This window comes from Helianthus annuus, chromosome 11 (assembly GCF_002127325.2).
Source record: "Helianthus annuus cultivar XRQ/B chromosome 11, HanXRQr2.0-SUNRISE, whole genome shotgun sequence".
Classification (NCBI taxonomy): Eukaryota; Viridiplantae; Streptophyta; class Magnoliopsida; order Asterales; family Asteraceae; genus Helianthus; species Helianthus annuus.
The window spans coordinates 145834705-145848180 of NC_035443.2; the positions used below are offsets into that span (position 1 = coordinate 145834705).

Here is a 13476-nt window from a genome sequence, read left to right on the forward strand (position 1 = left end):
TCCCGAGCTTCACTTATCGAGCTTGTGAGCCCGAACGAGTATTATTTTTATTTATAATATTAATATTAAGTAATAGATAATAAACGAACCGAGCTCCAGCTCGAGCTCTCATAAGTTAATGGAGCTCGACACATAAATAACTAGGTCGAAATCGCCAGTTTAAGTTCTACTGTTCTAGCTGGCCTATAACTAAAAAAAATCTTAAGAAACATGCATTAAGACAACTTTTGGATAGTAAAAAACCATTTTAGTCACACAAGTACACTTAGTACTTGAATACACAGTAAACAAACCATAAGAATTACACAAAAGACGATTACTAATCGAGATATTTAAGAAACTTGATCAAACCTTTCAAGTCGGGTATGGAACTATAATATTCTCACGACAACAAAAAACCCGAAAAAAAAAAAGAATCGAATAGACAACAAAAAACCAGCGAACCCGAACCAAAACAAAAGCTTCAAACTTTTCTAGTATGTTGAGTGTTTTTCTTCGTCTTTTAACTCAAAAGCTTCTTTTTTGGCTTCTGATTCTTTTCCTGGTATCGTGGAGCCGCTGCATATAGAAACATATACAATTTATTTTAGCTTGTTTACTTACGAACAAGTCAACCCAGTAAGTCAACCAAACCCGACCAGTACCAAAAATGACAAGTTTTGACCCGAATCAGTATTGACTAGTTACCAGGGCTGCAAACGAACCGAACGAACACAAACTAAACCTTGCTCGTGTTCGTTTGTTAAGGAAATATATGTGTTAACGAATAGTTCACGAACACTTACCGAACAAGATTTTATGTCTGTGTTCGTTCGTTACAGAAATGAACGTGTCCGTGTTCGTTTGTTAATTTTAGGCAACAAATGCAAACGAACGTTCATGAAAACAAATGGAAACAAACAAAGCGTTCATGAACAGAATATATAATATATTCATACTTATTAAATATTTTATATGTTGGAATTTTGAAGTATTTATATAAAATTTTAAAACTAAAACACTAATGAACTGTTGAACACAAACGAACACGTTACCGAACGATCACGAACATAAACGAATAAACGCAGTCTCTGTTCATGTTCGTTTATTTAACTAAATTGAATGAAATTTCTTTTTCGTGTTCGTTCATTTATTAAACAAACGAACACAAACAAACTTCCCGCCGAATGGTTCACGAATTGTTCACTGAACGTTCGGTTCATTAGCCCTACCGGTTACCAAAACCGCAACATTAGTGATAATGTAACTTAGATCTACACGACGCACCAAGTCCATTAGCATCCGAGGTTTTCATGATTCTTAGTCTTTTCACAGTGCTTAAAAACATCCTGGTTAAACCATAAAAAAGACCATGTAAGCACAATGAAAAGTAGAGTAATTTAGGTCAACTGAGGCCCGTTTGGTCAAACCCGAGTCTATTTTTGGGTCAAAGGTTGACTATAATATAACATAGTACCTCCATGGGACATCACCTACGAGCATCCAATCTCCTTCTTTATCTTCATATGTTAGCACAAACTCAGAAGATCCATCCAAAAGTCGAGAGCGTTGCTGCTTTTCTCTACCTGAAATTCATAAACATAGAATATATCAGCATATAACTTTATAATTATGTAACTAGGGGTGTGAATTTCTGACACGACACGAACCTAAACACAAAATTCACGGGTTTGGGTTTAGTCTAAACGGGTTCGGGCCAGTTTCAGGTTGAACCCGCGAACCCGTCTAGCTAAACGGGTCGTGTTCGGTTCGTCTAAAATTTTCGGGTTCGGGTCGGGTTGAACACGCCAACCCTGCACGACCTGCTTAGACCCGTAACCCAACACGCTTCCCACCCGTAACCTTAGTGCTTTGCCTAAACGAAAACCATACTTACGGATAGATGTGAAAGTCGGGCATGCTTTCAAGAACATAGTTTCAAGAGCGAGAGCTAAAGTTTCATAGCAATCATGTGCGTTTAAATCGACTTTCCTTCCAATCGGCAATCCATCCATATTCACTTTCACAAATCCAGAATGCCCGGTTTCTTTAGCTACAACTTCATCATTCTTGTTTTCATGTTTGCTATTTTTCTTCTTCTTTGAAGCATCGTTCCCGTTGACTCCCGTTTCTTCTTCATTCTTGGAAAATTTTGCTTGGTTAAGCAAACTGTTCATCCGATAAGTCTTCACAGGTGGCCATCCCACCACCTGACTGTTTTACAAATATCACAATTTTTTGTCAAGATTTATGCTCATTTGAAATCCAAATATCGTATAGTTCTCTAATAAAAGATGTATAAATACGGTGATGCATGTAATCCATTTATCTTAACGAGTAACGGGTTGACAGGTTGTAATCAAGTTGTAAATGGGCCATAAACGGGTTGGTATATTGTAAATGGGTCGTAAATAGGTTGGCCTTATAGCATATATTTTTGTATGTTTTGTATTCTAATTATAAATGGGTTAGCGGGTCGATGTTTAATTAAACGGTATGTTGTTATTTGTGCTAATTATCAACGGGTTAACACATCGATGTTTAGTTAAACGGGTTAAACATGTAAATTTGAACACGACAATTAACCGACAATTAACGGGCTAGAAATGACAACCCAAAATCTGATTATTTCCGTGTGGTATTCTTGTCGTGTTTCCAATAATGTCAAACCACCCCTATATATGATGTCAAATATATATATATATACACACACACATACACATGGTACAACCTTTGAATGAAGTGAAACCAAATTAAGAATCATCCAAAATAAGTTTTTTTCTAGTTCAAGTCAACTTAGGCTTTTAAAGAACTTCAATAAATAATTATAAATGCATATGGTACAACTCTTAAATGCATGAAACCAAGCTAAGAATCATCCAAAGCAACAAAGCAAGTACCAATATTAAATGAACTATTTTCCAATTTTAAAGGAACCTTCAAGCACTCATCTTTTTTTTTAGTGTGCAACTTTAAATGCATATGGTACAACTCTTAAATGCAAGAAACAAAACTAAGAATCATAGAAAGCAAATTCCAAGATTAAATTAACCATATGTTTCCAATTAAAAAAAAATAATAATCATTTTTCTTTGGTATGCAACTATAAATACATATGGTACAACTCTTAAACACATAAAACCAAAACAAGAACCATCTAACGCAAATAAAGAACCTGCAAGCAATCATCTTTTTTTTTTCTTGATGTACAACTATAAATGCACATGGTACAACTCTTACATGCATGAAAAAAAAATACAAACTTAAAAACATCTAAAATGAACCATATTTTTTCCAACTTTAAAGAAACCCTCAAACAATCATCTTTTTGAGTTTTTTTCTTAATATGCAACCATAAATACATGTTGGACACATAAATGCAATGAAACCAAACTAAGAATCATGTTGGACCCCCCCCCCCCCCCAAACCCACCCTAAACACACAAACACAAGTGAAAGATCATACTTCATAACACATATTTCTTCCTTTAAAAAGTAATAATAATAATAATAAAAATAAAACACACACACACACACAAACCTGTGAGCAGCATTAGATGAGGAAGCATAAGCACCAGAAGAAAGACCCAAGCCTAACCCCAGCTCAAGCTCCTCCTCACCACCACCAGCAAGCCTGAAAGTTGTGTCCATAGGAAGAAGAAGAAGAAATGGGGGGTTGTAGAGTACAAGTAGAAAGGGGGGAGGGGGATGATCAGAGGGAGAAATGGGGATGATTTTCAGGTGAAAATGGATTGTTTTGAACAACTCAAAAGGGAAGAAGAAAAGGGGAAAAGCGGTCACCTAAGAGGAAACAGAGCAGGAGTGTGTGGTTATAGCCAGGGGACCCATGTGTCTGCTGGTATTACTACTTTTCATTATGTTTCTACAAAAGAACTTGTTTGTATATTTGCCCCTTAAAGTTTCAAACTTACATTTTTCACCTTCTGGTTTTCTAGTCCTTTCTTAGGTTATTCTCATGGTTGTATAATATGATGATGGAATGAATCTTTAGAATCTCAACTTCTTGTTAAAATTTTCTGCAACGGTTGATATTTATAAGAAACGGGAACAAAGAAGATAATTGTCACTTATATTTTGAAGCAATAATTGTGTGTCGCATATAATCATAATCATCTAATATGTACAGAACCATGTATAAAGAATATTTTGAGTGATATGAGTATATTATTTTTTTGTGTTTATAAATATAGTTATATTAAAAGTCTTTTGGTTAAAAAATAGAGTTAAATGTCATTTTAGTCCCTTTGATTTAGATCATATTGCCACTTTAGTCCAAAGGTTTAAAACGTTGTCATTTTAGTCCAAATAGTTTCAAGCGTTGCCATTTTAGTCCACTGGGTTAACCCCGTTCATTTCTTCTGTTAGCTAGAAGGATAATCCGATTATTTTATATGGTCGAATGGCCCTTCTACTTGTTTGGTATTGCATTACTATTAGGGATGAGATGGGTACGTATTTGTACTTGTATTTGTACCGGTACCGAATTTAAACAAAAACTAAATACCGAATATATTGGTATAGTACCAGTATGAGTATTGGAACCGGTATTTCGGTATGGTACCCGCTTTTGTACCACTTTGTTTTTTTTTTTAATCTTTTGAGCACTCGTATGAATACGTAAAATTAGTGTGAGTACCAATACAGGGTGAATACCAAATAAATAAAATCTATACGAGTATCAATACAATACGAGTATCAAATAACTAAAGTCAATGAGTACCATAACACGAAAATAAACTACAATATCAAACTCATTCATAATCAATAAAGCATAATACCAAAACCAAAATATTCCAAATGTTCGACAGCCGATTATGATGACAGATGAATCGATATCTAGGAATTAAGAAAATTGTGATTATTTTTCAAAAAAAAATATAAATTTAAGAAAATTGTGATCTACTAAAATTCTTCAATTTCCATAAATACCTATAGTGATCTATTAAAAATTGTGATCTATTAAAACTATTCAATTTCCATAAATATCTATAAGAATAAAAGAGACATTTCTTCCTAAAATGAACACTTCGAATTTCATGCTTAAATTCGGTAGCAATACCATATTTTACCAAAAAAAAAAAAAAATATCCACCCAAGTACCCGTAAATACCGAATATTGAAATACTAATAACTTGGTATCGATAGATGTACCGAATAGCAAAATATGTATAAATGCCGGTACAGATACGGGTATTCAGAAAAGGGAAAAAAGAATCTGAAAGGGTATGGTCCCAAAAAGCTGCGCTGGCCAATCAGGTCGCGAGCAAGACTATACTCCTACTACATCAATCTGACAAACTTAATAGACCCCGCGCCGACTAAATAGGTAAAACCTAGGTCGCGCGCGAGGCCCAAGCAAAGTTAAAGCTCAAATTCTACACTTAGCATCCTGAATGAAAACCCTCACTCCCTGGACCTTGCGCCGGCTATATGGGTTTACCCCAGAGGCCGCGCGAGGACAGAAGCACGGGTCCATTCTGGACAATACAAAAGGTACGAGTGGCAGATAAATGGGCCAATCAACGTCCAACAGGTTGTATCCTATCGTGCTCCACGATTAGCGATCGTGCAGAAGACAAGAAGGTACATAAGGACGCCTACGTGACACCAATAACCATGCAGCGACATCTGCTCCATGATCTCCACTCACCTGCTAATGTAAGAGAGACAACAAGGATGACGGCCAGGACACGTGGCTCCACTCAGTGCGCGCCAGCTCCATTTCCTTCTAGAAACGTTAACAGCCATGACAGAAGGGACAAGAAAGATATTACTTGTTGTCGACTCTAGGCCCAAGGCCCATCAGCCCATCTCCTTCTACACTACTCCGACTATAAATAGGGACCTTCATGTACAGGTTAATTCCATTATGTTCTCTACTCTCTCACTATTAATCACACAATTTCCTCAAAACACATACTTATTCTCACGCCTTATAATGGTTAAGAGAAGAACCCCCATATTCTCCTCCTCTTAACGAGCTTAACGGGGTGTTTAGTGTTTTGTAGGAAGATCAAGGCATCTGCTCAGGGAAGATTAAGAAGATTAACCTTTATGGTCGAAACATAAGCCCAAACTAATAACTAGATTAGTTCCGTGTTTCTTCATTGGCGTCCACCCTGTTCTTCATCTCTAATTGCTATTATATAAGTATATAACTTTTATAAACGATCATTCTTCCTCTCAGTCTTCATTTTGTTTTCAGTTTCAGTTTATTTTGTTCTTCATAGATAATGTAAAGATATTTTAAGATGAAATACGTTTTGTTCTTTTGTTTTCTCATGTTATTCTTTACAAGAAAAGGACGACATTACCTTCTCTAATAATAACACACTTTACTTTTCTACATTATTATTCATAATCTGTTTTCTACATTATTATTCATAATCTATGTTTCTTAAATATGATTAAAACATTAAAGATAACCTATGATGACGGGAGTAGCCCAAAACCAAATAAAATGACTTAAGTACATAAACGTCCGAAAGGTTAAATGGTTCGAAGGTTAAAAAAGCTGTGAGGTGGGGAAAAGCAATACGGAAACAGTAGCCAGTCACATCCAGGGATTACTTCACCAACCCACAGCCGCAAAAGCAATGCAGGTCTGCAAAGCACACGCTATTATCTAGGGGTCAAAAGGCTTCAACCCCCGAAAGGGCAAGCCCCTCGCTGCAAGCAAGGTCACTAGTCAAAAGAATGCCTCTTTGGGAGATGTCTTCTCCTATATAATTGACACTTCATTTACTGAGTTGGACATTCCGGACCAGACCTGTTTCCTTAAAACTCTGGTCATTCACATTGCGTACTTGCTTCATGCAAGTTACTCCCTTTCACATCCAACACACACATATTCTATTTGTTTTTTCATCCGAATCTGAACACACTTCAGAGAAGGATCCTTAGCAAACAACAAAAATAAACTAGTGAACCTCCTTCCACGTCTTGCAAACGTGGGGGGACCCCACGACCTGCGTTAGGCAAGGTTAAACCCTTTAACCCTTTTGCCTAACCATCCTCGCTACTACCCTTGGTCTATTATTTGTTCATCAACAAGTTGGCGCCCACCGTGGGGCTACGCTGCTATTTCTCCTCAAAAAGATCTAGTAGTGTAGCTCTTTTCTCTTGAAATCACCATGTCTGAAAGCGGATCCCCGGGTGAAGTAAATCAGGTTCCAAACACTTCAACCCCGGGTAGCAGCCAAGCTCATGTGGCTATACCAACCTCTCTCTCAACTCCGGGGAGCACACCCGAGTTTCTTACCATTAACACTCCAACTCCTTCCAGATCCGGAGTTCCTTCCCCTAATGTTGGCGTCACTGACACTCCAACGCGTATTGAACTTACCCCCGAGGGTGTTGCCAACAATTTCCTTGAGTTGAGGTCTCTCCTCAACCAATATGTGAACAAAGAAAGGGATAAGGGAGTAAGGATTCGTCTAGACTATGATGAGCCTGAACCAACACTGTCGCCCGGACCTCCCATTCCACCTTTTACAACCAGGAATGAGGCAGGTCCCAGTAATCCTCCAAACCCTATTCCATATTTGTCTACAATGGTAAACCCTACAACACATCCTCTCTTTTCATCTCAACCAGTCATGAGTGGTGCTCCCCTGGGCTACGAGCTAACCCTAGATCAGCTCCTGCAATCCCTAGTGACAAGCCTTCCAGCTTCTACAACAACTTCATGGGAGCAAGCCATGTCCGTGCTCCCCCTGGCACGAAGCGCTGCTATGAGCACCCCCTTTGGAGTTAACTATCCGGTTACACCCGGAAGCCTTCAAGGCTTCAACCCCATGCCCCAGATGATGGCCAACTTCCCGTGGCAGCACTTTATCAATCAAGTACTGGCCACTCAAGGAAACAACAACAATGGCAATAACACGGGAGTAGGGGTCGAAGAAGATTTGGCCAAACCCTATAAGCCAAGTAACCTTTCATGCTTTTCACAGCAAATAGCCGATTATGATTTTCAAACAAAGATCAAGATGCCGTCCCACATCAGAACGTATGATGGGTCCGAGGACCCAGAGGACCATCTTCAAATCTTCACTGGTGCAGCAAGGATTGAGAAGTGGTCAAATGCTGAATGTTGTCTAATGTTCATGCAAACCCTTATCGGATCTGCCAGGATCTGGTTCAATGATTTACCTGCTCGAAGCATTCGAAGCTTCGATGTTCTTAGCAAGGGTTTTCTAGCCAACTTCTCCCAACAAAGGCGATATGTCAAAGATGCGACATTAATCTTTCAAATAAAACAACGTGACAATGAAAGTCTTGGCGAGTTTATTGAACGATACAAGAAGGAAGGTCTGACCTATGTAGGGGCAGATGAAAAAATGAGGGTAGCCAGTTTCATGAACGCTATCACCTCGAAATATCTCACAAGAGATTTCAACAAGTCCCTGCCCAAGACCTTGGAAGAAGCTCTCGAAAGGGCAGAAACCCATATCCGGGGAGAGGAGGCAGTTGATATTAAAGAACAAAGGAAAAAAGGGTCTAGTTGGCGAAGTGACAGCCCAGCCAGAAAAAGAGGGAACTATAACTCTTATGACAGACGACAGAAGGGTTCAGACCATCGAAGGTCTGAAGGTCGGAACCCTCCAACCAGGGAGAAAGGCATGAGTTTCACACCCCTCACAAAGACTCCTCAAGAAATCCTTGCAACAGAAGAAGTCAAGCAGAACTTTAGGCCTCTCCCCAAAAGCAGGAAAAATGAGAACTCCACACAGTATTGTGAGTTCCATGAAGAAAAGGGTCACCACACCAATGATTGCTTCCAGCTCAAGAAAAGAATTGAAGAGGCTGTTAAGTCCGTGGAACTCGCTCATTTGGTAAAAGGGGTTTGGGATAAAATGGCTGAAGGAAAGGGTAAGGAAGTCAATATGGTGGACTCTGATGAAAGGGTTCCTCACAAAAGACAACGGTTGGAAGCTTGGGAGCTTCAGTGTGTTTGCTTTCCCCCAACAGAAAAAGATATTCTTTTAAGCCCTCTTGTTGTAGAAGCTACTGTGGGAACGTTGAAAACATATATGGCATATATAGACACTGGGGCGGCCACTGAAATCATGTTCGAGAAGTTCTTCAATCGTTTGAGTAATGAAGAACGTTCAAGGCTTCAACCCTCTGGAACCTCCATAAAAGGTATTGCCGATATCCCCCTCAAGCCTTTAGGGCAACTGACACTTAATGTTCGTTTTAACGAAGGTCAGAAGGAAAGAATCCAACCACTCACCTTTGTGGTTATCAACATACCTTCAAACTATGATGTGATCATAGGAAGACCAGGACAGTGTGCCTTTTACATGGTCGTGTCTGTTGTACATGGCATAGTAAAATTTCCAACTGAGAGGGGGATAGCAACCTTTTAACCCTCTCAAGAGGCCTACCTGGTTGAAGGTGAAAGTCCCAGAAGTGAAGAAGACAAGCAACGGCTAATCATAAATCTTAAGTACCCTGAGCAGAGAATAAGGGTCAATCCAAGCCTTTCACAGGAAACACTCTCTTATCTGGAAAAGTTGTTAACACATTACAGCGATGTCTTCGCTTGTTGTCCAGAAGATATGACAGGAATCCCCCGAAACATTGCTGAACATGAGTTGAGAATACCACCCGATGTTAAGCCCGTGGTCCAAAAGAAAAGAAGCTTAGCACCCGAAAGAAGCATGGCTGCTTGCCAAGAGGTCGAGAAGCTCGTATCGGCCAACATTCTCCGAGAAGTCAAGTATCAATCATGGGTTGCAAACCCGGTTATGGTCAAGAAACCAGACAACTCTTGGAGGATGTGCATAGACTTCAAGGATCTCAACAAGGCTTGTCCTAAGGACTGCTATCCACTACCGGAAATCGATCTCAAGGTTGACTCGCTCACCGGTTACCCTTTCAAATGCTTTCTTAATGCTTACAAAGGGTATCACCAAATACTTATGAAAGAAGAAGACGAAGAGAAGACAGCGTTCCACACTGATAAAGGAATCTTCTGCTACAAGAAGATGCCCTTTGGACTCAAGAACGCGAGAGCAACCTACCAACGTCTAGTAGACAAAGCCTTTGAAAGCCAAATTGGTAAAAACATGGAAGCATACGTCGATGACTTGGTAATCAAAAGCAAGACGGAGTATCAAATGCTTGACGACATTCAAGAAACCTTCAAGAATCTCAGAAAGGTTAACAAGAAACTTAACCTTGAAAAATGCTCATTTGGATTTGAAGAAGGAAAATTCCTGGGTCACATTGTTGGGAAGCAAAGCATCAAGGCTAACCCAAACAAAGTAAAAGCTGTCCTCGAAACAAAACCACCAAAAACCAAAAAGGAGGTGGAAAGCTTAAACGGGAAGCTTGCAGCCTTGAAGCGTTTCACCTCCAAGTTGGTTGAAAGGTCTCTACCCTTCTACAAAACACTCAAAAATTGTTCTGATAAGAAGGATTTCAAGTGGACTGATGAGGCTGAAGAAGCCTTCAACCAGATGAAACAACATCTTGCTTCCTTGCCAGACATTGCAGCTCCTAAAACGGGGGAATTAATTTCAGTCTATCTATCAATTGCTGAAGAGGCCATAAGTGCAGTCCTCACCATCGAACGGGACACGGCTTAGGTACCCGTTTATTTCTTCAGCAAAACTTTAAAATTGGCTGAGACCAAATATCCTCCCTTGAAAAGCTTGCCCTAGCCCTAGTTCAAACAGCTAGAAGGCTTCGGAGGTATTTCCAAGCACATCCTATACAAGTGGTCACTGACCAACCTATTAAGAATGTGCTTGAAAAACCAGAGAATTCGGGAAGGTTGGCAAAATGGGCAGTGGAACTAGGTGAACACAACATCACCTACGTCCCACGAAAAGCTATCAAAGCCCAAGTCTTTGCTGATTTCATCGTGGAAGTCCCGAACCAAATAATCACTAAAGTGAACACTACCACCACTGAACCTTCCAACCCTGAAGCCTGGAAGCTTTTTACTGACGGAGCTTCAAGTGTGGAAGGGTCAGGGGCTGGGCTAATTTTGATCAACCCAGAAGGGTTGGAAGTTACATATGCTCTTCGTTTTGATTTTCAGACCACCAATAACGAGTCTGAATACGAGGCACTGATCGCCGGTTTAAGGCTGGCCAAAGAGATGAAAGTCGAAAAGCTTGAAGTGTTCACAGATTCATTACTAGTCTCAAGCCAAGTAAACGATAGCTATGTTGCCAAAGAACCTAACATGAGAAGATATAAGGAAAAATCCAAGGAGTTGATGAATACCTTCCAAGCATGCTGCATCAAACAAATTCCCAGATCCCAAAACAAAAAGGCTGATGCCTTAAGTAAGCTAGCATCTCTCACCTTTGCCCACCTCACTAAGAAGGTGTTGGTAGAAGTGCTGAAGGCTCCATCGATTGATGAATTGGAAGTTCAAGACGTAGTCACCGAGGAAGATCCAAACTGGATGACTCCCATCAAAAAGTTCCTTAAAAATGGTGAACTACCCAATGATCAAATAGAAGCTGAAAGGGTTAAAATCAAAGGAAGGCAATATGTACTGCAAGGAGAAACCCTTTACAAAAAGGGTTACCTTGCCCCCTTGCTAAAATGTGTTGGTCCTGAGCAAAGTAAGTATTTGATCAAAGAAATTCACGAAGGCATATGCGGAGCTCATTTTGGAGCTAGGTCGGTGGTTGCAAAACTCATGAACCTTGGATATTTCTGGCCCTCAATGCATCGTGACACCACTGAGCAATTGAAGAAATGTGATGCTTGCCATATTCATGCACCAATCCCAAAAATCCCAAGCATGATCTTGTCCCAATAACCTCGGCATGGCCATTCCATAAATGGGGAATGGACATTGTTGGACCATTCCCTCCAAGCAAAGGAGGGGTAAAATATTTGCTAGTGGCAATAGATTATTTCACCAAGTGGCCCGAGGTTAAACCACTCGCAAAGATCACAGGCAAACAGGTCATTGACTTCGTTTGGGAAAACATTATTTGCCGTTATGGATTGCCGGGAGTAATTGTCACCGACAATGGGAAGCAATTTGCTGAGAAGCCTTTCAGCGTCTGGTGCAAAGAGTATAGAATCAACCAGGTTTTCAGCTCAGTGGCTTACCCGCAATCAAACAGCCAGGTTGAAAGGGCAAACCGAAGCATAGTGGAAGGTATCAAGACAAGATTGGGAAGATACAAAAGCAACTGGCTTGAAGAATTGCCTAGTGTTCTATGGGCAATTAGAATAACCGAAAAAACAAGCCACAAGAAAACACCTTATAGCTTCGTATTTGGATCCGAGGCTGTAATCCTTGCTGAAATAGGAGTTGTAACCCAACGGATTGTCAACATGGATCCCGAAACAAACCAAAAAGAGACCATGTTGAATTTACAACTCCTAGAGGAAGCCCGAGATCAAGCCGCAATTCAAGAAGCCAAATACAAACAACGAATGGAAGCCTACTACAACAAGAAAGTCAAGAACGAACGCTTCAAGCCAGGGGAACTGGTCCTCAGAAACAATGAAGCTAGCAAAAAAGAAAATCAAGGAAAGCTCGGCCCGAAATGGGAGGGTCCATATACCATCCTCGAAGCTCACAAGGGGGGATCCTACAAGGTAGCAGATTCAGAAGGCAAAAGGCTTCCAAGGCATTGGAATGGCAAAACCCTGAAAAGGTTCCATGTTTAGACAGGAAAGTTTGGTTTGTATCATAATGTATTTCGAACAACACTATGAATATCTTTTGTAAACAACAAGTATTGCTTAAATGAATGAAGTTGTTTTATCAAACTTGTCTTTCTATCCTAAGATCAGGTTGAGAACCTAGCAAAAAACTCCATGGCAAGGGCCATGCAAGGGGATGAGCTCCCAGGCCACATCGCTCAATAGGTTCAAGGGTTGAACGAACCTATATAAGGGGTGAGTTCCTAAATCAATACAACTCCATGAGACTTATTAAGTCAAAGCAAAATTGTCTCACAGACAGGTCTGAAAAGCCTACACCAAATGTTCCTTAAGCCTTAGAAATATAACCAACAAACAGGCATATGAAGTCAAATAAATAACAAAGAAATGATAAAAAGGATAGGTGCTATGTCTTCTTGTTAAAAACACCAAGGCTAAGTGTCTGCAGCACTGGACCCTTTAAGGTGTAAAAAACATAAAGGCAACACAAACCCGACAAACACAAAGTTACAAGAAGACGAAAATTACTTAAGGAAGGAATTATTATTACAAAAAATACAAACCAAATCAAGTCATAAAAAGCCGTCAAGGCTTCAAGCCACCTATGAGACAACTCAAAACCCCGAAGGCTTCAACCTACCTACGGGTAGCCAAAAGGCTTGAAGGGTTAAAACCAACCAAACTGCCTTAACAAAACAGGCATAAGTATAAAGCCATAACACAAAGAAAATAGTTAAACATCATACCATATCAAAGAAAGCCCTGAAAGACTTTCAAACAAGAGTTAAGGCAAGTCCTAGTGGCTTTCAAGTTTAGCTATTGTTC

At 39.8% G+C, this 13476-nt stretch overlaps 1 protein-coding gene across 1 annotated transcript; it reads right to left on the bottom strand.

Annotated features, from left to right (window-relative positions):
- Window positions 1–215: 215 nt before the first annotated feature.
- Window positions 216–3817, bottom strand: LOC110890701 (auxin-responsive protein IAA13). Its single transcript, XM_022138326.2, has 5 exons — window positions 3521–3817; window positions 1877–2193; window positions 1457–1565; window positions 1267–1328; window positions 216–558 (listed from the first exon to the last, which is right to left on the bottom strand). Exons 1-5 carry the CDS (start codon window positions 3628–3630, stop codon window positions 503–505), a joined length of 654 nt encoding a protein of 217 aa, XP_021994018.1. The 5' UTR covers window positions 3631–3817; the 3' UTR covers window positions 216–502.
- Between the last annotated feature and the right edge of the window lie 9659 nt (window positions 3818–13476).

What these genes read in the sequence shown, in the direction of transcription:
- LOC110890701 (XM_022138326.2), bottom strand. Translation starts at nt 3,630, where the DNA reads ATGGACACAACTTTCAGGCTTGCTGGTGGTGGTGAGGAGGAGCTTGAG. An exon ending in TCATCTAATGCTGCTCACAG is followed by an intron (nt 2,194 to 3,520) that starts GTTTGTGTGTGT and finishes TTTGTAAAACAG; the next exon opens with TCAGGTGGTGGGATGGCCAC. An exon ending in CCCGACTTTCACATCTATCC is followed by an intron (nt 1,566 to 1,876) that starts GTAAGTATGGTT and finishes TATGAATTTCAG; the next exon opens with GTAGAGAAAAGCAGCAACGC.